The 27,073-nt window shown below is 55.9% G+C and overlaps 2 protein-coding genes across 2 annotated transcripts in view; one reads left to right on the top strand and one right to left on the bottom strand.

Annotated features, from left to right (window-relative positions):
* Nucleotides 1–8,280, top strand: part of RASAL1 (RAS protein activator like 1) — a 28,613-nt gene extending 20,333 nt beyond the window's left edge. Inside the window, 8 exon segments of the mRNA XM_021698559.1 lie at nucleotides 2,373–2,510; nucleotides 3,066–3,210; nucleotides 4,438–4,610; nucleotides 5,700–5,837; nucleotides 5,922–6,057; nucleotides 6,862–6,982; nucleotides 7,813–7,860; nucleotides 8,136–8,280. Coding sequence (XP_021554234.1) covers nucleotides 2,373–2,510; nucleotides 3,066–3,210; nucleotides 4,438–4,610; nucleotides 5,700–5,837; nucleotides 5,922–6,057; nucleotides 6,862–6,982; nucleotides 7,813–7,860; nucleotides 8,136–8,280 — 1,044 coding nt within the window.
* Nucleotides 8,281–10,972: 2,692 nt separating this feature from the next.
* DTX1 (deltex E3 ubiquitin ligase 1) overlaps nucleotides 10,973–27,073 on the bottom strand; it is a 33,960-nt gene continuing 17,859 nt past the window's right edge. The window contains exons 3-10 of the mRNA XM_044921127.1: nucleotides 26,922–27,073; nucleotides 14,057–14,118; nucleotides 13,534–13,695; nucleotides 13,195–13,256; nucleotides 12,325–12,483; nucleotides 12,060–12,221; nucleotides 11,867–11,956; nucleotides 10,973–11,197 (exon numbers count right to left, since the gene is read on the bottom strand). The exon at nucleotides 26,922–27,073 is cut by the window's right edge and continues 31 nt beyond it. Of these exons, the coding sequence (XP_044777062.1) occupies nucleotides 10,973–11,197; nucleotides 11,867–11,956; nucleotides 12,060–12,221; nucleotides 12,325–12,483; nucleotides 13,195–13,256; nucleotides 13,534–13,695; nucleotides 14,057–14,118; nucleotides 26,922–27,073 (1,074 nt within the window). The remainder of the gene's footprint in view (nucleotides 11,198–11,866; nucleotides 11,957–12,059; nucleotides 12,222–12,324; nucleotides 12,484–13,194; nucleotides 13,257–13,533; nucleotides 13,696–14,056; nucleotides 14,119–26,921) is intronic.

The raw sequence follows: 27,073 nt of genomic DNA on the forward strand, positions 1-27,073 counted from the left end.
GCCACCCAGGCGCCCCTTATTTTATTTTTTTAAAGATTTTTATTTATTTATTTGACAGAGAGAGAGAGACAACAAGAGAGGGAACACAAGCAGGGGGAGTGGGAGAGGGAGAAGCAGGCTTCCCACGGAGCAGGGAGCCCAATGTGGGGCTCGATCCCAGGACCCCGGGATCATGACCCGAGCCGAAGGCAGACGCTTAACAACTGAGCCACCCAGGTGCCCCTGTTTTTTTTTTTTTTTTTTTAAGCATTTTTTTTTTAAAAGATTTTATTCATTTGAGAGAGAAAGAGAGAGAGAAAGCACGAGAGAGGGGAGGGTCAGAGCCAGAAGCAGACTCCCCACTAAGCAGGGAGCCTGATGCGGGACTTGATCCAGGGACTCCGGGATCATGACCCGAGCCGAAGGCAGACACTTAACCGACTGAGCCACCCAGGCGCCCCCAGGTGGCCGTTTTTGTCCTACCTTACAAATGACATCACATCAGGCTCTTAGGTACTGCTGACGTAATAGAAACATGACTGGGGGGTCACTTTGCAGAAAAATCTAAGACCTGCTAAATGTTGGAGATGTAACAGCTCAGTCCCTAGAGCTGGAGTTAAGAGCCCTTGATTACGCCACACCTCTCCCCACGTTCTCTTTACCGGTGGGGAAACCGAGGCCCAGAGAGGTAAAGAGCCTTGGCCAAGGGTTGTGGACTCAAAGCGAGGCCTCTGGTCTCCCAGCGTGGGCCTCTCCCTTCTCCCCTCGGCCCCCCACTGAGGAGTGAGTTCTGGGCCTCCAAACTGGGACGTTGCTTGATTTACGCCCCATTTTGCCAGGATCTCGCCTGGGCTGCAGGTGCTAAGTGGGACACAGCTGTGGCTGGGAGGTGGGAAGGGAAGCGGGGAGGCCAGCTCCCTAGACAGCCTGGCCCTTGTGGGGGACCCAGTGTGACACCCGAGTGCCCTGCAGTTCTCAGCTCCCACGGTGGGCAGAGGCCGTGGGCAGGGAGCAGGGACCTCCTCAGGCCCGCGAGGGTGGATGGGGTCATGGAAACCCAGGGGAACTCCTTTCTCTGCCACTCTGACACCTGTTCCTCCTGCTTAAGAAAGGAAGTCGAAGAGATGATGTCAAAGACTAAAATTACCCTGGAAGATGGCAGGTGCGGGGGGTAGGGGGGTGGGCGGGAGGGGTGGTGGCCTTGGGGGCAACTCAGGTTCCAGATGAGGGCAGGTGGGGGCAGAGACCCTCCTCCTGGGCGGTGTTGGGTACCCTCTGTCGGCAGGGCTCCCTGTCAGTGCACATGTGCCGTAGGAAGTAGGAAGTTGGCACGGACCCAGGGAGGGTATTGTCTCAAGTGTGAATACAACCCCTAAATAAATATTAGAGCACATTCTCGGGCTAAATATAGCCGGGCAAGTGTGCAAGGTGGGCGGGGAGTGATTCGGGGAGAGCCAGGTGCACCCAGGGTAAAGGTACACCCTCTCTCTGAGTTGTCTCTGCTGGCACTGGGGGCACCAGCCTTACCTGTAGATGGGCCAGGGCCGGGACTCACACAGGGGGGCACCGCACTTTACAGTTTGTAGGAGGCAGAGGCTTGGGCTGGGGGGTGCCCATAGGACAGCCTCAGGAGCCAGCCGGCCTGGGTTCACTCCTGAGCCTGTGTCCTCATCCAGAAAACAGGGACAATAGTACCTACTCCATGGGACGGTTAGCGGTTCGGATTAGTTCCTGACGCTCAGCAAGCATTGCACGGTAGCGAGGGTCGAATGCAGGAGGGTGTGAGGAAGAGCTGAGAGCTCTAATCCTGCTTGGGTTCAAATCTTGGCTCTGCCATTTACAGCTGTGTGGTCTTGGGCAGGTGACTTCTCTTTGGGCTTCAGTGGCCTTCTCTGTAAAATGCAGAGAGAATCCCTCCTCCCAGGGTGAGTATTAACTAAACAAATGTATGGAGAGGTATCTGGCATGGTGCTATCAATATAATAAATCATAGATTGGGAGATTGAATTCTGCCTTCTCTACCCATCAGCTATGTGACCTTGGGCAGGTCACTTGGCATCTCTGAATTTCTGCTTCCTCATCTGTAAAAGGGGAATAATGATGCTGCTTCCTTTATAGGCCTGTGCCCTTAGCACGGTGATTGGCACAAAGCAGATTCTGAGGATGTTGGGCTAAAGCTGGTCCTGCAGGATTGGTATTGTTACTCTATTTTCCAGGTGGAGAAACTGAGGTCCAGAGAGAAAAAACCATCTTGGCAGACCAGTGTGGTCTCCTAGCCCATCTCCCGTCCCACTTCCCCTTGCACCACCAATCTATAGTCTTTGCCGCCTCAGTTTCCCCATTTGGGAAGTGGGTCCTTGGGGGCTCATCCCACCTGCTGCTTCTTTTGGCAGGATGTGAAGTACCTGGCCATAAGTGGCTTTCTCTTCCTGCGATTCTTTGCACCTGCCATCCTCACCCCGAAGCTGTTTGACCTCCGGGATCAGCATGCAGATCCCCAGACCAGCCGCTCACTGCTACTGCTTGCCAAGGTGCCGAAAGTGGAGTCTCACATCCTGGGTGTTCTTAGCCTGGGAAAAGCATAGGAACAGAGCTGGAAGGCCAAACTGACAGAAGACCCAAACGACACCCAGAGAAATCTGCCTGAAACACCCATTAGCCTTCCATCTGGACTGTGAAGGCATTCATTCATATGTTCTCTAATTTCGTCTCTTGAAACGAAAACCCTCCTTTCCAGGAGGAAAGTGGGAAGCGGGCTAGTAGTCATTTACACCTTAGTGTGAATTAGACCATCCTTTGCAAAGTGGCCATATTTTGAGGTTCTGATGGGCTTCAAAGTATGCATGATAGGATCAGGCAGTCCTGGGTAGGGGAATCGGGCTCCAGAGGGAACAGAATAAGGGCACTGGGGGTGCATATCTCTCCATAGGGAGGGGTAGATATTGCTCAAAGCAGGTGCTATGAGTCTTCCCCTTTCATTGAGCACTGATTTGAGAGTTAGGACTCAGGGGCTCTGTTCTGGGTCCACAGACAGCCCTTCCCCTGCAGTGACCTTGGCCCTGGCATCCCTTGCTTCTTTGCTCCAGGCTGTGCAGAGCATCGGAAACCTGGGCCAGCAGCTGGGCCAGGGCAAGGAGCTATGGATGGCCCCCCTCCACCCCTTCCTGCTGCAGAGTATCTCACGTGTGAGACACTTCCTGGACCAGCTGGTGGATGTGGATGAGGAGGAGGGTGAGTCCCTGTGTTCCTGCCACATCTGGCTTGTCACTCTGTGGACCCTCGGGACCTGCCCTTCCCGCGGCCCCCCCCCCCCCCAGCATTGAGACTATGGACCTGTGTGGGTCAGCTAGTCAGTCTACTAACATTTCCTGGCCCCTCCTGTGCTAGGTCCCAGATATGAACAGAGCTCAGGCCCTGTCCTCCAGGCTATTCCAGCCAATGTGGAGATGTGTGTGGGTGCTGTCGCATGGTGTGCATGCAATCAAAAAATATCTATCAAGTGCTTGCTAGACAGTGTTCCAGGTGCTGGGGAAACAGCAGTGGACAAGACAGAAGAAATTCCTGCTCTAGTGGAAGTTTTATTCTAGCAGGGACCACAGGCTATAAACAAGACGAGTTAGCAAATAATATAGTATGTTTGGGAGTGATCGTGTAGGGAGAAAAAATAATGGCGGGAAGAGAATGTTGGGGTAGGGGTGGCAGGTTGAATTTTTAGGCCCGAAATGGCCTCACTAGGGTGCTATTAGAGCAAAGACCTGAAGGAGGACAGAGAGCAAGCCATGAAGATCCCGGGAAAGAGTATTCCAGGCTGGGAATAGCATGTGCAAAGGCCCTGAGGTGGGAAATGGGGAGCCACAGGGAGGAGCCAATGTAGAAGAGTGAATGAGGGGGCACAAAGGAGAGGTGGGGTCCAGATTGTGTGGGGGCTTCATAGGCAGCTGGGCTTTGATGGGGAGTGAAATGGAGCCTGGGACTGCTTTAAGCAGAAGAGTTGGGGCTAAGTCTGTATCACATTGTAGGGCTCAGGGCATGAGAGAGTTGAGTCCAAGTCACATAGGAGGAACCTGTTGGAATGGGGAGCCCTGGTTGTGGCATGGCAGGGTCCCTGTGGCATTGGGGAGGGACCCCCCAGGGCGGGCTAGATCCCAGGTCCTCCCTGGACTGACTTCCTGAGGCAGCCCCCCCGCGCCCCACCCCCACGCCCGCTGGCTGCCTGCACCACTGTCTACAGAGCTTCAGGAGAGGGATGCTGGACGCCTGCTTTGTGCTCCCCACCCCACCTTCAATGATCCACTCCCTAATGGAGGGAGTGGAGTCCGCAGCCGGCCTGTCGTTCACCCTCCTGCCTCTAGGGGTGGCAGAGAGTCATGCTCATCCACAGAGGCCCTGGGCACACCGGCAGGGCAGGTTGAGCCTGCATATGAGGGGTTCACTGTCCCCTCTCTCCCCATTTCCCAGAGGCTGGGGGCCCAGCTAGGGCCCTGGTGGCCCCCTCAGTGATTGTTCGTGAAGGTTACCTGCTGAAGCGCAAGGAGGAGCCTGCCAGCCTGGCCACACGCTTTGCCTTCAAGAAGCGTTACTTCTGGCTCAGCGGGGAGACTCTCTCCTACTCCAAGAGTCCTGAGTGGCAGGTGGGCCTCCCGCCCACAGCAGGGGTGGGGTAGGGGGTTCCAGCAGTGGCCTCCCTCATTGAGCTGCCTCTCTGTAAGCCAGGGAAAACTGAGGCCCAAGACGGGGCAAGGACTCAACAAGTCCAAAGTCTCAGGCCAGGCTCTGCTCCCACTTTTGGGCCAGTGTGGGCACAGGACAGACACAGGCATCCAGCCCCCCGCCCCACACCATCAGACGTCCTTCAGAATGTGCACTTGTGGTGGTCCGGACCCCCCCCCCCCGCCCCCCAGTGTGGACACACACAGGACACACACAATGCTTAGCCGCCCTCCGATGCTCCCACGCAGGCCAATGCCCACGCGCTATCCTACCACGTAAAACTAGATCTGTTCGCTCAGATGTCCCTGCCTGGAGGGCACACATACCAGGCATTTATTCACTCGGCCATTCATCAAACATTTATTGAGTGCTTACTGTATACCATGCAGTGTTCTACGCACTGGACATACAGCAGTAAACAAGACATAAAATCCCTGTTCTTACGGGGCTGCCACTGAAATCCAGCGGCAACTCAGGCACCTGCTGGTGTGTACGCATTTCTGTGCCTGCACGTCCGTGAATGATAGCTAACACTGGACAGGGTGTGCTTGCTCATTATTCCCACTTTGTCAGCAGAGCATAGATTCTAGAGTTCCAGTCCCTGGTTTCCAACCCTGGCTCCACCAGCTGAGTGACCTCGGGAGGGTCAAGGATCCCCCTATGCCTCAGTTTCCTCCTCGGCACATAGACCCGGCCTCAGAAATTGGTGTAAAGTGATAAATGCGGAGTGCTAGAAAGCACTGCCCATCTGCCATGTCAGGGGTTGCTGTGCTGATGGATGACAGTGATGGACACTGGTGCCCAGGGGAGTCCGCGCTTCTTTCGAGGGTGATGGGGCAGGTCTGGGGGACTCAGTGCTCGAGACAGGGGTCATGCACCCAGATTACAGACACACCCTCGGGGAACATCCCCTGAGGCACGCCTCCAAAGGAAAGCTGCCCCTGGGCCCCACCACCCCGGGCCCCAGCCTGCCCTGCAGCCCACTCTGCAGCGACAGGCCTGTCTCCCAGATGCGCTCCTCCATCCTGGTGTCGCACATCCGCGCCGTGGAGCGTGTGGACGAGGGCGCCTTCCAGCTGCCGCACGTGATGCAGGTGGTAACGCAGGACCCTGCCAGCGTGCTGCACACCACTTACCTCCAGTGCAAGGTGAGGCATGGCAAGGATGGGGCGGAGAGCGTCTCTTAGGTTCCCACCCCTGACTGTCCCCCCGCACCCCCGGGCTCCCTGCAGAATGTGAACGAGCTCAACCAGTGGCTGTCGGCTCTGCGCAAGGCCAGTGCCCCCAACCCGGACAAGCTGGCCGCCTGCCACCCCGGTGCCTTCCGCAGCTCGCGCTGGACCTGCTGCCTCCAGGCTGAGCGCTCAGGTGAGGGGGCAGGGTGGGCCCAGGTTCCGTCCTCCCCACCTGTCGATCAGCAGTTGTCCCACCTTCGTCTGGCTGCTGTGCAACCTGGGGCAAGTTACTTAACCTCTGTATGCCTCAGTCTCCTGAAGCGGGAAATGGGGTTGATGACAGTACCTGCCTCCTGGGGTTGTTGGGAGGATTGAGTAAGTTGATATACACAAAGCCCTTAGAACACTGCTGAGCACATAGTGCTCATTACATGTGAGGTATTATTTTTTAAGCACCTACTATGTGCCAAGCACCTAGTGGTACACAGACATCAGGTTTGCTCTGGAGGAAGACAAGTGAATAACCAGACAATTGTAATACAGTCTTCTAAGTACTAAAATGAGGCTTTTGAGACTCCAGAGCATGCCTCTGACCCAGCCCCAGAGTAGGAGATCAAGGAGGGCTTCCTGGAGGAGGTGCTGTTTAGATGTGACCTGAGAAGAGGAGGCGTTAAGCAACGAAGTTGGAGACAGGGATGGGGTAAGGAAGTGTCGTAGGCAGAGCAAAGAGCACGGGCAAAGGCCTGGAGGTGGCACAGGGAGGGCTGAAGGATTGAAAAGGGTCTGCGTGGCTGGAGGCTGGACTGTGGGAGGAGGCTAGAGGGAGGTGAGGCTACCGTTCTGCTGGGCGGGACTGGAGGCAGTGGGGCTTGATGGAAGTAGTAGGTTGGAAGAGGGATTTTAGAGGCAGAAGGGTCGGGGCTTGGGGACCATCTGCTGTGGGGACTTTTGGAAGGGGCAATGGGAAGCAGTCCTGATGGCGCTGTGTCCCCCTCAGCTGCTGGTTGCAGCCGCACACACTCGGCCGTCACCCTGGGGGACTGGAGCGACCCGCTGGATCCCGACGCTGAGATCCAGATGGTGTATCGGCGGCTGCTCCTGGGGCGGGACCAGCTCAGGTGGGTGCCCCTGCCCAGCCCACTTCCCCCGCGATGACCAGCCAGGCCACCTGCCCAGCATGGCCTCCCATGTTCATTTATTCATTCTTTCCGTCCGCTTCAGCTGAGCTTCCCGGTGCACGGTGTGCAGGCTCAAGCGGGGGACTGGGAGGCGTCCTCAGGCAGGCCCCAATGCAGAAGTGGGTCTTGGATCTTTTAATATCCGGGTCCCTTGAGACATGGGTACAGACCTTGGATGCGTTCCTTTTCCTTCCTGGTGGACTTCACCCCTATTCAGTGACCGATTTTTTCCAGCTCCTTCTAGAGTGGGTTCTGAAGCTGGCCTGCCTGGCTTCGAATTCTGGGCTAGCCACTTACTGGCTGTGTGATCTCAGGCACATTGCTTACCCTCTCTGTACCTCTGTTTCCTCATCGGAAAAATAGGGATAATAACGGTACCTTCCTCATGGGGTTGTCCTGAGTGGTCAAATGAGCTAATACAGGTGAGGCATTTTGTAGATGCCTGGTCACAGCTTTCAATACATGGTAACAGTTATTATGCTGTGCAACCTTGGGCAAGTTACATTACCTCTTTGTGTCTGGACTGTATAACGGATCCAACAGTAAGTACCTACCTTGGATACATTTTTTTGTGATACTTAAATGAGTTAATACATGTGAAGGGTTTATAATAGTGTCTGGCACTCTTAAGTATTTGATGTGATGGTGGTGGTGGTGATGGTGACTAGTGGGAGCCAGTCACGTCTCCTGCAACCAGCAGAGAATCTCTGGGGTGGAGACCAAGATTGGGAATCAGGGACCAACCTGTCTTTCTCCCTTTCAACTTCCAGGATGAAATTCCAGGAGGATCCCAACACAGATTCAAGCCCAGAGGCAGATGCAGAGAAGAGTTCCGGGGCCATGGAAGGTAAGGGGCTAAGGAGGTCCCCTTTCTTCGCCGTCTCTGTCCCCTGCCATAACTTGCTGAGCCCACTCCTATGTCCTTCCCCACAACTCTCCCCTTCGCAGTTCACCAGCAGGTGTGGTGAGTGGCGGGACGGAGTGTGTGGGCCCTCAGGGCATAGGGCCAGCCTGGAGCCTGAGAAAACCGTGGGGTCTGGGTTATGGCAGCCCGCCCTGGCCTGGCTGATCCCCCGCGGCTCCTTGTCTCCCTCACAGGGGCCTGTCCCAATGCCCTGGCCCGGCAAAGAGAGGCAGCCGCCCGCCTGCTGGAGGTGCTCGAAGATCTGGACAGAGCCCATGAAGAGTTCCAGCAGCGGGAGCAGCAGAAGGCAGCCCTGGGCCCCCTTGGGCACTGAGGAGATGCCAGAGCCAGCCTGGAAGGAGGTGGAAGGAGCCAGCGGGCCCTTCTCAGTGCACCCCGGCCCCTTGAGGCTGTCCTATACCTCGTTGATGCTGTAGGGTGGAGGCTTCTGGAGATCTCCTAGTCTCTGTGCCCTAAGTCCAGAACCCCGGGCATGGAAGCCCTCTGGCGGGGGGCTGGCCTTTGTACTGAATGAATCTCAGTCTCTGGGCTGAGGCAGATGGGCGTGGATGGGATAAGGAGTCCGACTCATTCGGCTCAGCGGAAGGTCTCTGCTAAACCAGACTGGCCTCTGCCCACACCGACCAAGCCAGCCTGGTCCTGAGCTGCTGGATACAGCTGTACGTGAATCCCCGATACCCACGTGGCCTTGTTGCCCCAGACAGGCACTAAAGAGGCTCAGCCCTTCCTGTTTTCATGTCTGCCAATCCGTGTAACCTTACTGATCCTCCTGAACCCTGCCTTGGCTGAGAGTCCTAACCACAAGCTTCCAGAATCAGGTTCCCTCGGGAATAACGGAGGCTTGGACCCCAGTGTGCCAGACTCAGATCCTTGGATCCTGGGAGACCTTGTGCTAGGTTCTGATCCCCTCTTTGAGCCTCAGTTCATGCTGTATAAAATAAGGAGGGAGTGTCTAGATGTGTGGTTGTCAAACTGGGTTACACGGGGCTGGCTTGGGAGCCAGGGAGGGGTTTCTTAGACTGTGGTTCAAAACTCACCCCCTAGGTTGTCTGCTAGAAATTCAGATTGTTGGACCCCACCCAGATTTACTAAATCAGAATCTGAGGGAGTGTGGGCACAGGGATCAGGATTTTTAACAAGATCCCCCGGTGATATGGTCGAACACAGGATTTGATGATCATGGGGCTGGGCAATTATGTATAGTAAGGTTTGAAGTGAGATTTTGTTTGAGAATGAATCATAGAGGGTAAAATATTTGGGAACACCCAACTGGCAGAACTGGAAGGGCCTCCAAGGACTCATTTCTGGTTTCGTGTGACTAGAGTGTGGGACAAAAACCAAAGCATATCTGGAGATAAGGGGGACCCGGAAAGATGCGGCGCTATCCCAAGTGTGGCCAGCAGGGGTCGCCTGGAGCCACAGCATCCGCCACAGCCACCCAGCATCCTGGGATGCTGCCGAGCTGATGGGAAGCTTGTTGCAGATCCTGGGATCTGTCCCTAGACAGAACCGGGCCCTCTTGCCTTAGGGCAGGGGCTGGGGCTCGAGGAGCCAGTCACGGTGTATCCCAGCTCCTCCATGTTTTCCCGTTGGCTCTCAGCTCCCAGCCCAAGTCCCTCATTCCCAGTACTGTACCGGGCAGCAGCTGTGTGCATTGTCTTGTGCCGTGCTTGAGAACAGCACCTTCAGCCCTGCCCTCTTGGGGACTAGGGTTGGGAGGGTCTGCCTCTGTCACCTTCACACTCCCTGCGTACCCCAAGACAAGAGAATTATGGGGACCCTCAATCTCCTGCTGCCCAAGGCTGAGAGGGGCAATGGTCCTGGGGTCATCATTTTGTTGTAAGCTCCCCGATGGGGTGGGCCAGAGTCCCCCAGGAACAGAGCCACCCCCCCCCCCCCCCCCCCTTGGCGGGAAAAGACTGAGGGAGGAGGAGAAAGACCATTTATTTCTCCACCCACAGTGGGACTGGTAGGTTTTCAAAAGAGCAATTGCTTGCGTCCCTTTAAATCTTGGCTGACTTCCACCGTGGCAGCCAATCAACAGAGGCGGAGCTGGTGAGTTGCCTGGGCAACAGGCCCCTGGTTGGCCAAGACCATCAGCCTCCCCACTGCCCACTCCCAAGGAAAGGGAAATGGACTCTTTGCTGTCCGGTCTGCTTTTTAGACCTGCTGGCCTAAGCTAGGCCTCCTCGTCTTGCTCCTGAAGCCAGAAGCTTCAGCCTTTGGATCTTGATGTTTGGGAGCGATTTGGTGGAGAGGATGGGGTGGGGAGGAAAGGAGAACAGTGCTTTATCTGGGACAGACATAAGGCCTGGGGATGGGAGGGGAGAAGGACGTCAGAGTCCCAGAAGGATGAAGAGACACAAGCACAAAATAAGATCCCGCTGGTCCCCCTCTCTCTGGCCTGCCCCTTTGCTAACCTGCTGACTAATCTGGGGCTTCTACCCCATGGGCCCACAACTGCCCATCAGGGGGTGGCAGAGATGGGTGACAGAGATGGGGGGGGGAGGCTGAGCTTCCCAAGGGCCCTTTTCCCCTCGGAGCCCCAGCAGGGCCCCAGGTGTTTGACCTGAATCCCATCTGCAGACAAGCTGTACGGATATGATAGAGACACAGATGGGAATCCATATGGGGTATCACAGGGGTCTTCTGTCTCTTCCCCCCAGTCTGGGGTTAAGTAGAGGCACGTGGGTGTGCGTGCATGTGTTCAACAGGACACGTGTGTTTGCATGAGGGGGTGGGGCTCTGTCTTTTTGGTAGGGAGGTTGCTGTGGTTCCTGGTACTCTCTCTGCCACCCTCTCGGGAAGCTACAAGTCGGAGCCGGCTGGCCTGCCATCCTCCCAGCATATTCCAACTACCTCCAGCCACATCTCCAGAAAGCTTCTGGCTCCTTCTGCAGGCTCCTCCCCAGCCCTGAACCTGGGCCACCAGGACACACCTGGCGGAGGGAGGCAAGTGCCGGACCAGGGGGCCAAGCAGGAGGGAAGGTGGGCAGCCTCCGGCCTCAGGCCTTGGCTGCAGCCTCGGACACGCCCTGGGCTGTGAGCTCGGCCAGCACGTTGTCTAGGTAGCTAGCGTCTGGGTAGCCGTGGCCTGTGAGGTTGGACCCAAACTCGGTCTTGTGGTGGATCTCGTTCCACACCACAGTGTCCGACTCTCCCGTGGTGTTGGACGTGCCGATGGTGAAGATGAGTCTCCGCTCCCAGGCGGTGATGAGCAGCCTCAGCACCTGGCGGGTAGGCACCAGGACAGGCGCGGGGGTGAGGGGAGGGCCCGGGCAGCCCCGCCCTGTGGCTGGAGCCCCCTCCTCCCCCAGCCCAGCCTTCCTCCCTCCCTGGCCACACTGTGGCTCCTTTAATGCCTTCTAAGCCTGCAACATTACCAGTGGCCGCCCAGCATGGTCACTTCCCTAGATGGACTCCCAGTAAGAGCTCTTTCCAGGTTATCTGCCTGTTTCATCTGGGTCTCAAATTGAAGGCCCTCAGCTGTGTCTGGTTTAGTAAATAGCCATTTTGTGACTTCTTTGGCAATGTTCAAAAACCTGGAGATTTTACATGAAAATCAGGAGATCCGGCTTCTCTTGAAAAACAGGAAGTGAAGCCGACAATCCGGAGTGTGGTGGTGAAGAGCTTGGACTGCTTGGGTTGAAATCTAGGCTCTCCCACTTACTAGCTGTGTGACCTTGGGAAAGTCACTTGCCCTGTCTGAGGCTTCTGTAAAATGGGGTCAAGACCTTGACCTCACCAAGCTGGAAATGAGATGGGGGGTGTGAAGCAACTGTCAGGGCTGGACTCGCACTAGGAGGTAGTGGTCGATGCTGGTGCAGGGAGGAAACAGGGATTGGGGGTGAGGGGGACCCTGGCCAGCTCCCCCACCTCTGCACGCTCAGGGCACCCACCTTCCGGCCCTTCTCATTGTTGGGCAGATAGCAGTGGCGCGGGAAGCCTCTTGCGGTGAACTTCTTGCCTGGGTTGGGGTGCTCGGGGCCCTGTGGGGAGGGGAGCAGGTGCTTGAACCATGGACAGGTGTGGGGGGGCCTCTGCAGGGTTCAGAGGAGTTGAGGCCAGAGGGGCGGGAAGGGGGGGGCTCACCTGGATGCCTGTGGGGATGTCGTAGACAATGCGGATGGTCTGGGTGTCAGCGAAGCCCGGCAGCGAGTGGGGGATGAGGTGGAACTCCATCTTCCCGGGCGGCTGAGTGCCCGTCTTCTCTCCATAGATGGCCTTGCAGGTGGGGCACTGCAGGCTGCCATCCTGGGGCGGGGGGAGGCTGGCGGTGAGGCCCCCAGGTATCCCGGCCCCGCCCCTCCGCCTGCGCCCCACCCACTGGCTCCACCCACTGGCCCGCGCGGCCCACCTTGTTGCCATTGGAGTACATGGCCACGAGGCACAGCAGGTGGTACATGTGGCCGCAGCGGCCCAGGCGGCCCACAAGCTCGGGCCGCACGCCCTTGTGCCGAAGCACGCCCTCGTAACCGGATGCTGTGACCAGGCGCTCCATGCAGATGGTGCAGTCCTGCGGGCGGGGGCACAGAAGGGACACTGAGGACTGGCCAGGGCAGGACACCCTCAGGTCAGCGCTGCCCCTGGGAGGCCCCCAAGGGTGGCAGATTGCCCCAGCCTCCGGTACCCATTTGGCAAAGGGAGAGGACACTCCCATATACTGAATGCAGATACATGGCAGAGGAAGACAGGGCTCCCTGGCACCCCCCTCCAGAGGGATTAAAGGCTTAACTATAGAAAGCAAAACTTAAACATGGGGTGGAAAATACGGGTGAAAATAAGATACGAAAACTGTCACTCATCAGGAGACTGAGAAACGTGATTCTATTAAACCTGTTTATCAGAAGACATTGCATAAAAGAGAAAAGGCGTTGGGGCGCCTGGGTGGCTCAGTCGGTTAAGCGACTGCCTTCCGCTCGGGTCATGATCCCAGGGTTCTGGGATCGAGCCCCACATCGGGCTCCTGGCTCAGTGGGGAGTCTGCTTCTTCCTCTCCCTCTGCCTGTCCCCCTGCTCATGATCTCTCTCTCTCTCTGTATCTCTGTCTCAAATGAATAAATAAAATCTTTAAAAAGAGAGAGAGAGAAAAGGTGAACCCCCAAACTGGGAGGAGAGATTGTGACACACAGAAACACGGGAGAGGGTGTAGAAGATGGGAGGTCAGGGGCTGGGGAAGCCAGGTTGCCCCCTCTGCCCAGGCCAGGACCCTCCCGCGGGGGCTCACCTCATCGGGCGGGTTCTTCACCTTCTGCATGTACCTTCGAACCACATCCTCGGGGTTCTTACCTGCAAGGACACAGCGGGGTAGGCTCGAGGGTGCCTAGAATCTCCCCCTGAGGGCTTGGCTCAGGATGGGGTCAGGGGTCAGAGAGGGGTTGGCAGGAGTCACCTTTCAGCCGTTGCTGCAATCAGAGTTGGTGGCAGAGGGGGTCAGGGGAAAGGGAGCTGAGATCAGGAGATGGAGGTGGAGTTCTAAGTCCTAAGAACAAATTGGAGGTTGGGGTCCGAGGAGTTGGGGTCAAGAGTTAGGTTAGTGGGGTCAGGGTCGGCGCGGAAGGCGTACTCTTCTTGAGGTGCTTCTTCTTGGTCTTGCGGCACACTCCGGGCACGCCGGGCACGGGCTTGACGTCGCTCTTGCTCACGGGCGGCGGGTGCAGGATGGGCTTGGGGGCCCGCGTCAGGCACACGGGCAGGCCCGCCGCACACAGCAGGATCCCGGTCATCCCTGGGGAGAGGGCGGGGCCGTCAGGGGGCGTGGCGCCCACCTGGTCCCCGCCCACCCCGTCCTCCCGCCTTTGGGCGGGCGCCAGAGGCCTCCCCCCAGGCCCCGCCCACCTGCTCGGCCCAGGAATCCTGGGGCCTTCAGGTCAGGATGCGCCAGGGGCCCCCTGGGCCCCACCGCGGGTGGAAGCCGAGTGGAATGCCTTCTGAGGGTCTCGCCCTCCCCAGTGTCAGGGTCCAACGGTAGGGGCGTTTCCTCTGGGCCCCGCCCACCAGCCCCGCCAGGGGGCGGAGTCACAGGGCTGACAGGTGGGGCCGCCTCCTCGTGGGCCCCGCCCTTCTGTCCCTCCAGGGCTGGATCTCACCTGCTAGGGCCGGATGGACCGGCCCGGTACCATTCAAGTTCTTCACCGGGAGCGCGGGGACCCTGAGGGGAGAGAAGAGGCCGCAGCTGGACTGTAGCCCCACACACCAGAAGATCAGGGGATCCTGGTTTGCATTCTGACTCCTGGGCATACTCTGACCTCTTTGTGCCTGTCCCCGTCATTTAGAATGATCACCAGGGATATAGACACCCTTCTATTATGGGGCGGGGTGTGATTGGGATCTCTGTCCCAGTTATAATGTAATGGATCCCTAGACTTACTCCTTTCTTCCCCACTCCTCAGCTGGCCTCCCTTGCAAGAGCTTGGGGTCCAACAGTTCCCTTCTACTGGCCACTGTGCCTGAAACCCAACTGTGAGTGATGATGTAGCCATTCCAACATTTCTCCCCATAAAAGGTTCTGGGAAAGAGGCATTCGGGGATCAAATAAGTTATGAAACACTTCACTGTCTCCTTGAAAATTCACAACATATATGAGCACATTGAAGGCTCTGATAAGTCCTGCATAAAGAAATGTAATTAGGAATGATAAATCCAGGTTTTCCAAAGACATTTTACAATGAACATGTTTTTCCCCTCTCGAAGATCTACTGATGTCAGTTCCTATAATTGAGGCATTGCCCCTCTTCAAATGAAGAGGCCTTAGGAAACCATAGCCTGCTTCCCCTCTTTGCCCTCCCCCACCAAAGAGCTCTGGCTTTTGAAATCAGCCAGAGCTGCCCTCATATCTCAGCTCAAGCACTAACTGGCTGGGTGTCACATAGCACAGTACCTCTCATAAGCCCGCCTCCCACCTGTAAAATGGCACTGTCCTTATGTTTGCTGTGAGGAGTCCATGAAATTCTGCACATCAAGGGTCCAGCAGAATTCCTGGCACCTAATAAAGACTTGAAAGGCAGTACCCATCACCAACTCCCCACTGATGCGTAAGCCTGGCTGAGCAGTTTCACCTCTCTGCACCTCAGCCCACTGAGTCACAGTGTATCTTCCCTTCCCCTTGGAGAGGAAACCATCAAAGTATTGCAGTGACAAGCTTGGGCAAGTCACTGAACCTCTGTGACCCTCTGTTTCCTCATCTGTAGAATGGGGATAGTCATACCTCACCCCCAGGGCTGCTGGGAGGGCGGAATGAGAAGGGTTGCGGCAATCTGCATACCGTGCCCATCTGAGGCTTCACAACTTCAGCGCTGGGTTACATAAGTGAACTGTGGTCTGGCTGCTGAAGCACTGGATGGATAAGTCTCAATGAAGACGTGTGTTCTCAAAGCCAGGGGAGCCAGAGGGGCTTGGGAGATGTGCCAGGAGGGTGTGCAGGAAGAGATGGGGGCAGGGACAGCTGGGGAAGTTGCTGCTACCACCCCCTTTGCCTGCCTGCTAAGGTCTGAGCCTGGCCAGGGCTGCCCGGTCACTGGCCCCTGGCAGGCACAGTCGATCGCGGGCAGCCGGCTGGAAGCATCTTTAAGCAAATGGTATGCTTGGCAGGCTTGGGCGCAGCTGCGGTGGATCCAGAAACACACACACACACTCCTGGGGAATAGGCACTCTATTTCCAAGCACACATATACAAGTGTTACACATAACACACATACAAGTACACACACCACACATACAAGTACACAGATACACACACATAACATGGAGAACACTGCACGAACAGGTACCTCCCCACATACACACACACACACACACACACATCCCAGGAAGCTCCTTCCCCAGACACAGACACAGAATACATGTGCGTGGGGAACACAAAGCCACACACATTTGCACGCAGACCCACAAACACACCAACACACTAGGGAACACTTACCATGCACACATATATCCAAAAACACACACAGACGGATCTCAGGGAACACACCCCTCGCAAACATGCACGGATTCAGACGCACACACACACTCCTGCATGGTAAACACTACACGTGGAGGCGCACCCATGCACACGCCGTGAGGGCATGCCATCAGACAAGAGAAGCCAGCGCCTGCAGCCACACTGCACATGGGACATGTGCAGACCCACAGACACACAGCTGCTTGGCTGGGGAGGCCCACACTTTGCACAGAGTCCTATGCACCCATCACCGCACACAGCCTCTCCACTCTGCCTGCTCAGCAACACAGACTTAAGCTGGGTCCCCTGCAACACTCCTCCCAGAGCCTTCTGAGGGTGTGGAGAGTGTCTGGAGCAGAGTCGGGGTCATCGAACACTTTGGTGGCCTGAACCACTGAACACAGCCCCGGAGGGGGGTGCTACTGGCGGGCAGGTACCATGGGACTCCCAGCACCTGGTCAGTTGAGGTGTGTGTGTGCAGAAAGGTGCTGTGCCTCAATTTCCCCATCTGTAATGGGGATAAAGCCTTGTGAGGGTTCAGTGAGCTAAAACATGCAAAGCTCATAGTTTGGTGCTGGGGTGTGAGTGGAGAAGGATTTCCTCCTTCTAGCAGCCTGCTGGGACCCAAGAGATGGGGCTGAGTTTCCATCTGACCCTCTTGGGGCCTGTCATAATCCTCCAGGACCTTCCTGCAGGGTATCACCTAATCTCACCCCTTCCCGTACTCTTACAGGAAAGCAAAGGGGCATGTACCTCAAGCTTCTCCTCTTCCCTGTCCTGTCCTTCAAAAGAGTTCTAGTGTAGGCACAACGCTAAGGACCTCAATATGTCCAGGTCTCCCCTACCTCCTTTCTTCCTTTGTCTCATAAAAAAAAAAAAAAAATCCTCCTTTTCTCCAGGGCTATCTGTAAAATGGATGGCAAGAACAATATTTAGTATGCAAACCACTACTTCTTGTCTCCTACCTGTGGCAGACATCACTAATCCATCACAGCACTCTCAAGCTGAGCAGAATCTTCAGCACAGCCTCTGCTAATCAGTGAGGACAGTTCGCTACCCCAGGTCTATCTGATGTCCAGCATCTGGTCCAGCTCATGACCTTGGTCTTGCTGAGTCTTTGGCCTGGGATTTAGGCAGGGGGGCACCTCAGAAAGGGAAGGTTTCTAAATCTCGGCTGCCCTACAATTTCTGGCAATGCTTAAAAACCACAGAGCCCGATTTACAAAAATTTGTCTTGCTCCTGGGAAGGTTGTGGATAGGGTGTGACAAGTGGGGCTGGTTTTTATTTACTCATCATGAGCTAGGGAACAGTGTGAAGGCAGCCCCCAGCCTCTCTGAATCTGCAGGCCCCCTGAGAGAACCCAGGGTAACAGGTTTCCCACGATGCCCGAGCGTGGGAGCCACCCGGGGCCCCCTTTTGATGTGGGACGCACTGTTTCCTCCGAGTCAGCGAGCACATCCTCCTGCCCTGGACAAGAGTTTGCTGCCCGCAGGCCTCCCGGAAGGGGGGCCGGCCTGCACTCTCTGCTCCACCCTCTTGGGGCCCAGCCTGACAAAGGGTAGTAGGAAGCCATCAGGCCCCCTTGAGATCTGCTCTGACCAGAAGACAGGCCTGGCCACCCCAAGGTGGAGATGGGTCCCACTGCCACGCTGGTTATCTTGCTGTCTTTCCCACCTCTGCATCAGGTCCTGTTCTTCCTCTGCCCTCAACCCCGCACAGATCCTACCTTGCTCAGAGTAAAAGCCAACCTCCTTACCCTATGTGAGATAGCCAATACCTACCCCTTGAACTCTGTTTCCCCTGTGGTTACCCCTCACCCATTCTACCCCAGCCTCCCTGCTCTTCGTGTTGTTCCTCGAACACACCAGCCACATTCCCACCCCAGGGCCTTTGCACTTGCTGATCTCTCTCTCCCAGAATGCTCTTCCCCAGATATCCTCACGCCTTGGTCCCTCACTTAACACAGATTTATGCTCAAATGTCACCTTATCAGAGACCTTCCCTACCATTTTACTCCAGAGAAATCTCTGTCTTTGCATTACCTTATTGACTGATTGATTGTCCTAGCACTAACCATGACCTGATTATAAAGTCTTTGGTCTGACCAGGCCCTCCCTGCCTCTGTGACCTCATCTCCTACCCATTCCATCTCTCTTCTCTGGACACATCTGCTGTGGCTCTCACCCACCGGAGCATAGTCCCCTGTCAAGGCCTTTGCACCTGCTGTGCCCTCTGCCCCAAGGCTTTCCCCCCAGATGCTGAATGGCTCTCCTAGTTCACCTCCTCAGAGAGACTTTCCTTGACCACCTGACTTCAGCCCTAGTATACAGCACATAGCAGGTGTTTGATAAACACTTGTTGCATGAAGAAAGGGAGGCTGAATTTGGTGGGAACATTCTGAGCAGGTGACTCACAAGCACATGCTCAGGTGCATTCTCCCCATGGGTTCTCTGCACATATTTGAAGTGAGCCTTGAAGCAGGTGTCCCAGAGAAACACCGTCTGTGGCCTCTAGTCCCCTGGAGCTTCTCTGCCAGTACTCACACTCAGGTGGCATCCTGCCCAACAACCAAAGCAAACATCCCCTGAGAAATTCCCAGAAATGCTCCACATCCCACTTGGGGCAGAGGTTTCATGGTGAGGTTTTGGGGAACCCGGGCATTGCACAGAAATTGTCTTAGTGAATGTGCCACACAGAGACAGACAGTGGGGTGTTCTCCCTGGTCAAAAATTCCAGGTACTATGGGCCCGATGCTGTTGTCCTGCTTCACTCCCTCATCTAATCGTACCCCAAAGTCTGTGACATCCGTCTACAGAGAGTGAAAAACTCCGGCCCAGAGAGCTAAAGTAATTTTCCAGTGGCAGAGCCAGGATTCCAGCCCAGGCTGTCAGACTCCAGAGTCTGTGCTCTTAGCCATATGACAGAACCAAGTTCCCTCACTATGGCTTAGCGGCCCAGGCAGGAGGCTCTGTCTGAGAGAAAAACCCCTGGGATTAGTCTGGGAAAGAGGGGTGGGGTGTTTAGGTTTCCTCCTTGCCAAGGAAGAGCAGAGATGCTTCATATCTATGCTGGTTGGAAGGCAATGGTCAAAGGCAGGGTGAGATAATGTGAGATTTTCCTAGCTGCTGTTCCTCACACTGTTCCCTGCCCTTTTCCTGCCTGGGCACCTCTGCCACACTGTTCCTCCTGCCTGTCCCTACTGTCTATTCCCAATTCACATCTGTTCTTTGAAGACAGGTTCAAAAGCCACTGTCTTCCTGAGGTCTTTTCTGATCTACCTCAAGTAGATTCATAGCCACCCCCTTTTAATTCCCAAGGGACCATGTTTCTCCCTCTCTCTCTCTCTCTTTTTTTTTTTTTAGGATACAGACATTTTATCTTGCTTTCTGGTTTTATGGTTCCACTTCTGTCTCTTGCGCCAGGTTGTGAGCTTCTAGAAATGTGTTTGAACCAGCCCTGGGGCCCTAGGATTGCAGATGAAACTCCATGCAAATGGGTTCTCAAGAAGTACTGAATGGAAGAGTTGAACCAAAGGAGAAATTGGCCTGCTAGGTCTGTGGTCCCTCCAGAGAACCCATAGTGCCCTTAGAAACAGCAGTTCTAATACCAACATCCCCCGTGAGACAAGGTTGAAGCAGGGATGGCAGATACATGGCGTGTGTAGTACTCTTACCAATCCTGCACCCATGGCAGGCATCACCAATCGATCTCAGCACTCCTTTCTACTAAGCCAAAATGCAACTTCAGACTCCTCCTCAAGAATGCTCCTGGAAGACGTAACCTTTCAAGCAGAGATGGTGCACGAGATGAAATCTGTTTGTCATTTGTTTTATGGATGATGGGACTGAGGCCAAGAGAAGGGAAGTGACTTCACTAAGGTCACCCAGCTGGCTAGTGGTGCACCTGGCACTGGTTCCTGGAGCTTCTGAGTCAGAGGCCAGGGCTGACCCCACAAGGCGGATCTGTGGGGCCATCTGGAGTTGAGCAAGCTTTCTGAGCCCACCAGACCCTACAGGTGGGCTGAAGTTCTTGACCTGGACCCAGGAGCTGGCTCAGGCCCAGGTAGGCTGCATGAGCAGCTATACGAGTGGACCCATGTGCTTGCTCTGGCTAACCCTCTCTCTATCCCAGGCATAAAGGGGAGTTCAGGACCCCAGGGAAGAAGGAAGCCACATGGACATTCCCTTTAGGCCAACTGCGTTTCCATCCCTCTGCCCACATCTGGCCTCCCTGTCTGCCCCCTGCCGCCACACCCTGGATAGACGCCAGGCATGTCCCATTCTCGGTGATGGTTTCCAGGTCCCCTGATTGGGCCTCAGGGGCTGTCAGGACACCTGGCACTTCAAAAGAGTTCTAGTGTAGGCAAAACTCTAAGGACCTCAATATGTCTAGGTCTCCCCTACCTCCTTTCTTCCTTTGTCTTATAAAAAAAAAAAAAAATCCTTCCTCTTCTCCAGGGCTATCTGTAAATGGATGGCAAGAACAATATTTAGTATGCAAACCACTACTTCTTGTCTCCTACCTGTGGCAGACATCACTAATCCATCACAGCACTCTCAAGCTGAGCAGAATCTTCAAGGTCCCTTGGGGGACCTTGGGAGGCTCCAGCTTCAGTCAGTTGGGTTCCAAGTGGGTAAGTAACAGGCAGAAGTGAAAGCGCCATGTCATGGGAGAAGGAAGTTGAACAGCCCCTGGGGATCCCCCAAGTTCCTTGGGCCTGCTCCCCTTACCTGCCCCCATTCAGTGCCCCTTCCACCTGTACCTGAGGCCAGCCAAGTCTCCACTCCCACCCCCCTCTGCAGGGCCTGGGGCTGAGGACATCACAGTGAGCTCCAGGGTGCTCCCCGGGCCCAGCAAAACCACAGGCCATCAATGGCGGCTGTCTGGAGGCCTTTGCTCATTTCCCCATTCTGCCTGGACAAGCTCTGAGCTTCTGTGGGCCTCAGTTTCCCCTCTGTCCGATGGGACCTCTCATCCCTGCCCCTGTCCACTCCTAGGGAATAAAGGGTGAAAAGTCCCCTAGAGAGACTTTTGGGGGTCTGGTTGCCACTTAGGGCCAGATTTATCGAGAGGCCTGGGGGAAAGCCTCTCGATGGGGGAGAGCATCACTCTCATTTAACCCCCTGGGCTCCCAGCCCCCTAGAGCAGGGCTCTGTCAGGGGAACCTGGGCAGGGGAGGGGAGGGGAGGGCTGGGCTGGCGGTTCCCACGGCCTGGGGCAGCCACATGCAGACAGGAGTGTGTGGTTTGGCCTCCCAGGGAGCAGGGCAGGAAGTGCTTCAGGTCTGGGGCGTGGGGGTGTTTGGTTTGACCTTGTGGTGAGGCGCTTGGAGGGAGGGAAGACTGCACACCAGTGAGGCCAGGAAAAGGGGGAGGGTGGGCAGGCCACAGGCCCGATGGGGGGACACGGTGAGGGTGAGACTTTTCATGGTGTACTTTTCAGTACTTTGTTGGTTTTGAAGCATTGAAATGTAATACCTATTAACTGAAGAACCAAATTTGAATTCTTTAAAATGAAAACGTAAAATCACTGTGGAAGTAAAAAACAGGAGGAAAACACCCAAATACACCGACAATATCAAAGCCCACCTCCAGATGGGCTCCTGCCTCCTGCATCAGCCCCACCTGCGGCATATTCTCAATATCCAGAGGGAACCTGTTACAACAAAGTCACACCCGTCTCTCTGCAGCTGACAACACCGCGGGCTTCCATTTCACTCAGAATCAAAGCCCAAGACCCCCCACAGTCTCAGGGCCCTAGAGGACTGGCCCCATTTCATCTCTGACCCCCCACCCCACCCCCTGCAGCCTCTCCAGCCACACCGACCTCCTCAAACATACCAGGCCTGCTCCTGCCTCAGGGCCTTTGCACAAGCTGCTCCCTCTGTCTGGAATGCTCTTCCCACAGTTCTCTGCGTCGCTTGCTTTTTAACCTCCTTTAGTCTTTGCTCAAATGTTACATTCTCAGGGAGGCCTCTTGTGACCTCCTTATTTAAAATCACATCCCTCTCATCAGTCCTTATGTGTTGCCCACTCTTTATGTTCCTTCAGCAGTAGTTACTCCTCTCTGGACCACATTCTAGAATTTATTTATTTCGTTTACTGTTTGTCTCTCACTAGACTGTGGTTCCGGGAGGGGAGGGATTATCTGCTTTTTCCTTGTTGCATCCCCAGGGCCCCAAACAATGCCTTGCACACAGTAGTTGCTCGATATATATGGGCTAATTCATTTAAAAACAGGTGAACATAAGGCTATAAAGAAGGTCAAAAGAAGCAGCAAACTGTGACAGATAAAAAGACGACAGATAAAGGGTTAAGACCCTTAACACACAAGGAACATGTGCAAATCAATAAGGAAGAAATAAATAGCCCAAGAGAAGGATAAGCAAAAGGAATAGACAAGTAATTGGCGAAAGAAGGAACCACTGGCAGCAAGCAAACAGAAGAGGTTCTCAGGCTCACGAAGAACCAGAGGGGGCATTGCTAGGGCACCGCTCAGGTTGGCGTGGTGTGCAAGCCTGCTGGGGATGAACGGGAGAAGCACCCCTTCCTGCTGCTGGCGGGCCATGTAGACGGTGCGTGCAGGCTCAGAAACACAGGCACTTTGACATCTGGCCTCATGCTGGACGGCGGCCCCGCATCACAGGTGCAGTAACTGGGGACCAGAGGGGGCAATGAGTCCCACTGGGGTCACACAGTGAGGCAGGGGGCCGAAGCGGGGCCCGGCCACTCGCCCCAGGGCTGACGCCCTGTGCGATCAGGCCGGGTCTCTGGGACCCTGGCAGGAAACCTGGGGTGGACAGGCAGGGGGATAGGGCACCCCGGTACCCTGGCTGACTGGGAATTTCGAATCACACACCCAACTAGGGGACTTTGAGCAAGTGTCAGCCTTTCGGAGCCTCGTTTCTTCACGTGAAGAGTGGGGAAAATCGGACTCGCCGCGTGGGGTTTCTGTGGGCATTCAGACAGGCAACGTGTGTAGAGGCCGTGAAATGAGGCCTGGGACAAAGCAAGTGCTCAGTAAATGGAAACAGGCCTGCAGCTGTCCCCTCTCTCCCCTCCACCACGTGGGGTGGAAACTCTGAGTCTGCCCCGCAGCTCCGTTCCAAAGTGCTGGACGCTGCCCTCCCAGGAGACAGGGCGGATCTTCCCCCACCCCTGTGTGTCCCCCAGGCCCGGACTGCCAGCTGGCTCCCTGCCCCAACACAGGGGCAGTGGAAAAGTACCCAGGCCAGGGGCCCGCTCTGGCCCCACAGGCTGTGTGCCCTTGGGCAAGTCAGGGCCCCTCTCCCGTCCTAGTCCCCACCCGGGGCTGAGATGCGGCTGGGAAGTGATCATATGGGGCGGGCAATATTAAAGCTTTGCACGCCATGGGCCCTGCTGAGCCGCCACACATGAGTGGCAGTGGTTTTAGCTCCGTTTGGCAGAGAGGGAAACTGAGGCTAGGGAGGCGAAGCCATGCGCCCAAGGTCACCCAGCCAGGAAAGGACTGGACTCGGGGTCTGTGTCAGTCCTGTGGGACAGAAGGAAGTGCAGAGAAGGGGGCAGGAAGGGAAAGGAAAGGTGGCCGAGGGGAACCACAGACAGACAGATGGACAGAGAGACACGGAGACCCATACATAGAGATACTGTTATCAGCTGAGCTGTGTCCCCCTAGAACTCCAATGTTGAAGTCCTTACCCCCAGTGCCTCGGACACTTTGGAGAGCGGGTCCTCGCAGAGGGGATTAGAATGAGGTCTGAGGACTTTAGGGCGGGCCCTAACCTAGGACTGCTGTCTTCACAAAGAGGAAACTGGACACATAAACATAGAGTCAGAGAGACCATGTGGAAGGCCATGAGGGCTCAGGGGTGTGGGGGACCAGGGCGAAGCCTGGGGGGCTGGCTGCCTGGCTCCTCAGAGACCCCCATCTGCCTCCCCTCATAGGCTGTGCCCTGGCAACAGAGGCTTCAGCCGGGAGGAACCAGGGTCGGCTACCCCCACCCGCCTTCCTCACACCCCCTCATTCCAAGGCAGACCCCACAGGTCCTGGGCTCACACCCCACTCTGAGCCACACAGAGTATTTTTAGCTGGGGTTCCTTGGAGGGGAGGGGAGGGGGCCTTGACACAGGCTTATCTGGCTGGGCAGGGTCTGCATGGCTGGGGAGGGGTGAGAAAGCCCTTGACAGTTTCCACCCCCCCCTTTCCAGGCCAATGTCTGTTCTCAGAGAGGGTAACAAATGGCTCCCAGGGGGAGTACACACCCAGTACACCCTGGGTAGGGGCGCATGGCTGGGGGAACGGAGTTCCAGCAGGTCACGGGAGGACATGGTCAATGATCAGCACAGCACTCCCAAGGAGAAATTCTTCTTCTCTCCATAGCCCTCTTGAGCTCAAGCACACTCTATAGCTCCCTACTGTTGGTAGCAAAAAGCCCAGGCTCCCCTAAGGCTCCACACAATCTCGCTCTATACCCCCATTTGGGAAAATTCTCAGCACCTACTGTTCCAGCAGGAAACCTCCATCCTTGTACAGTCCCCAGAACCTGCTGGCCACATTCCTACCCCCACCCCTTTGCACCTGCAGGGCCACTACCTGAGATGTCCTTCCCTGAATGTACCATGTTCTCCAAGCCCCGCTGAATTGCATATGCTATTCCCTCAATCTGGAACAGCCTTTTTCCAGATCTGGCTACCTCCTCAGAGGGGTCTTCCCTGACCCCCCCCACCATTCCCTCTCGATCATACCACCCTGTCCCCATACCTCCAAGCGCTTCCCTCTCTCTCCAGCGATTGTGTTCATTTACTCATTTACTTGCTGTATGTCTGTCTCCCCATCACTCTGGGCCCCACGTGTCTTGTTCAGTTCTGTGAACACACACCCACGGTACATACTTGGAGAATTAATACTGAGCAATAAAAGCTGAGTAATTCCCAGCCAGCTCTGAAACACTGGATTGCACAAAGTTCATCAGTGACTAAGAAATCCACTTCACCTGGAAATCCACTGAACACATGGTAAAAGTGATGCAAAACGTTCCTGGACCAATTCTTACGATCACTATGTAGGATATATGCTTGCATATTCTATTCTATTCTATTCTATTCTATTCTATTCTATTCTATTCTATTCTATTCTATTCTATTCTATTCTATTCTATTCTATTCTATCGCATTCCACTCCATTCCATTCTATTCCCTTCCAAGAAAAATCTGGTTACAACCTTTTGATTTCATAAGCCATTAGTGGGTTACAACAATACAGCCCCAGAGAGAAGGTTCTCAAATTTTTGCTGCCGAGGTCCCTGAACTTCCCTGGTCCTGCCCCCTCCACACCCACTTCAGCTTGCTGACTACGCTTGCTGTCATTTGGGGGCTTGCCAGCCCTCCTTTCTCATAACAGAGCCAGGCTGCTACCTACAAGGAACACTCCAGTCCCATGACCCCAAGTGGGTGAGTCCCTCCTGCAATGCCTCCCCGAGAGGACTTTTGACCTCCATGGGGCTCCTCTCTGTTGGCACCGGGCCACACGGGGTGCACCTCTGCTTGTCCCCATGGCCCTCCCTCTTACCCTGCAGGAACGACCTGAAGGGAAGGCGCAGGGAAGGGTGAGGAGGCAGGAGGCAGCTCCTGCAAGCCACCCGAAGAATCAGGAGTAATTCACTGCTCCGAGCCCCCACGGCGGCTCTCTTGCCCCCACGCCAACCCTCTCCCTGGGTGCCAACTATCGTTCAGGTCCACAGCGTCCCCACACAATGGACATCCTGCTCCCATTTGCCAGGTGATGAGGCTGCGGCTCAGTGAAGGGGAAGGATGCGCGCCCCAGACCGCATAACTCAGACGTGGCTGAGAGGGCGTCTGAACCCAAGCAGTCACTTTCAAAGGGACAGAAGGCAGACGAGGCAGCCAGCTTTAGGGTCCCGTCCCTTCTCCAGCCTGCAGGTGGAGACCTCAAAGGTTCTATCCAGATCTGACCTTTGCTGGTCTTCCCTGGATCATGCCACGGTGAGAGAAGCACAGCTGGCTCTTGGTGCCCACCCCTCCTCTTGGGCACCACGGCCCACACCCCACCCAGTCATTTCCCTCTGGTCTGTCTCAAGGTCAAGGTCTTTGCTCCTCCTTTTCATTCCCACTCCGTCAGGCTGAGACTGATGGAGTCAGGGCTCTAGGGCAGGCAGCTGACAGACTGTCGCTGGGTCCCTATCCTGGGGCCCGGGATGCCCTCACCCGGGGGGATTTCCTCAGTGAAATCCTGCTGGGAAAGCCAATTCATAGGAGATTCCTGAAAGGGCTGCTCTGGCTAAACAAGAGCAGAGAGGGTGGCTCCTGCGCGCCTGACTTCTCCTCGTCCACCACCCCTTGCTGCCACTGCCCCAGGCCACCGGGGAGTCTCCAGAGCCACCCCCCACCCCCGAAAACCACAGTATCAGCCCAGAGTAACAGGGATACTTCAGGTGTGGCCTATCGGGGAAATATTCCGAACAAGTGGCTGGTGCTTGTTGGAGCCTCCACACGAGATGGACGTGAGACTTGGGGGAGAGGCAAGAACCCTCTAAAACTTCCAAGACAACACAGTCTCTGGAATCCGCCTGGCTCGGAATTCCGAGCCCTGCTCTCCAGCCGGGTGACTGTCAGAAGGTAACATGCCTCTCCCAGCCTCGGCCTCCCCACCTGCAACCTGGGCATGATAGAACCGTCTGGATTGTGAGTGAGGTGCGGCAGATAGTTGAGCAAGGGATACACACGGAGCTCGCACCATGACTGCTGCTGTGGCCCCCGGGCTTGTGAATCATGGGATCCTGGGGGTCGTTAGGAACCACCCCCCGTGCTTGGGCGTTCTCATGCGTCAATTGGGGGTGATGCTGGTACCTACCTCGTACGTAGCGTCCCCGAGCGCGTTAAGGTGCTTAATTAACGCTTGGCACAAAGTGAACACCTACTAGATGCTAGATACTGCTTGTGACTGTTAGGATCACTGCGATTCTGCGCTCCTAGCCCCGGAGGGCAGCCACCCTGCGCCCGGGGGCCCGTCTTACCCCGGCGGGATGGAGGCGCGTGCGCTCACGCTGGTGGCGCGCTGGGGCCCGGGCCGGTTGAGGTTGTTCTGCCCCGGGGTGGGCGCGCCGCCGGGGGCGCTCGGGCTCCGCGGGGGCGCCGCCGGCTCGGCGGGGCCGGCGGCGGGCGCGGC

The sequence above is a fragment of the Neomonachus schauinslandi genome, chromosome 14, assembly GCF_002201575.2.
Source record: "Neomonachus schauinslandi chromosome 14, ASM220157v2, whole genome shotgun sequence".
NCBI lineage: Eukaryota > Metazoa > Chordata > Mammalia > Carnivora > Phocidae > Neomonachus > Neomonachus schauinslandi.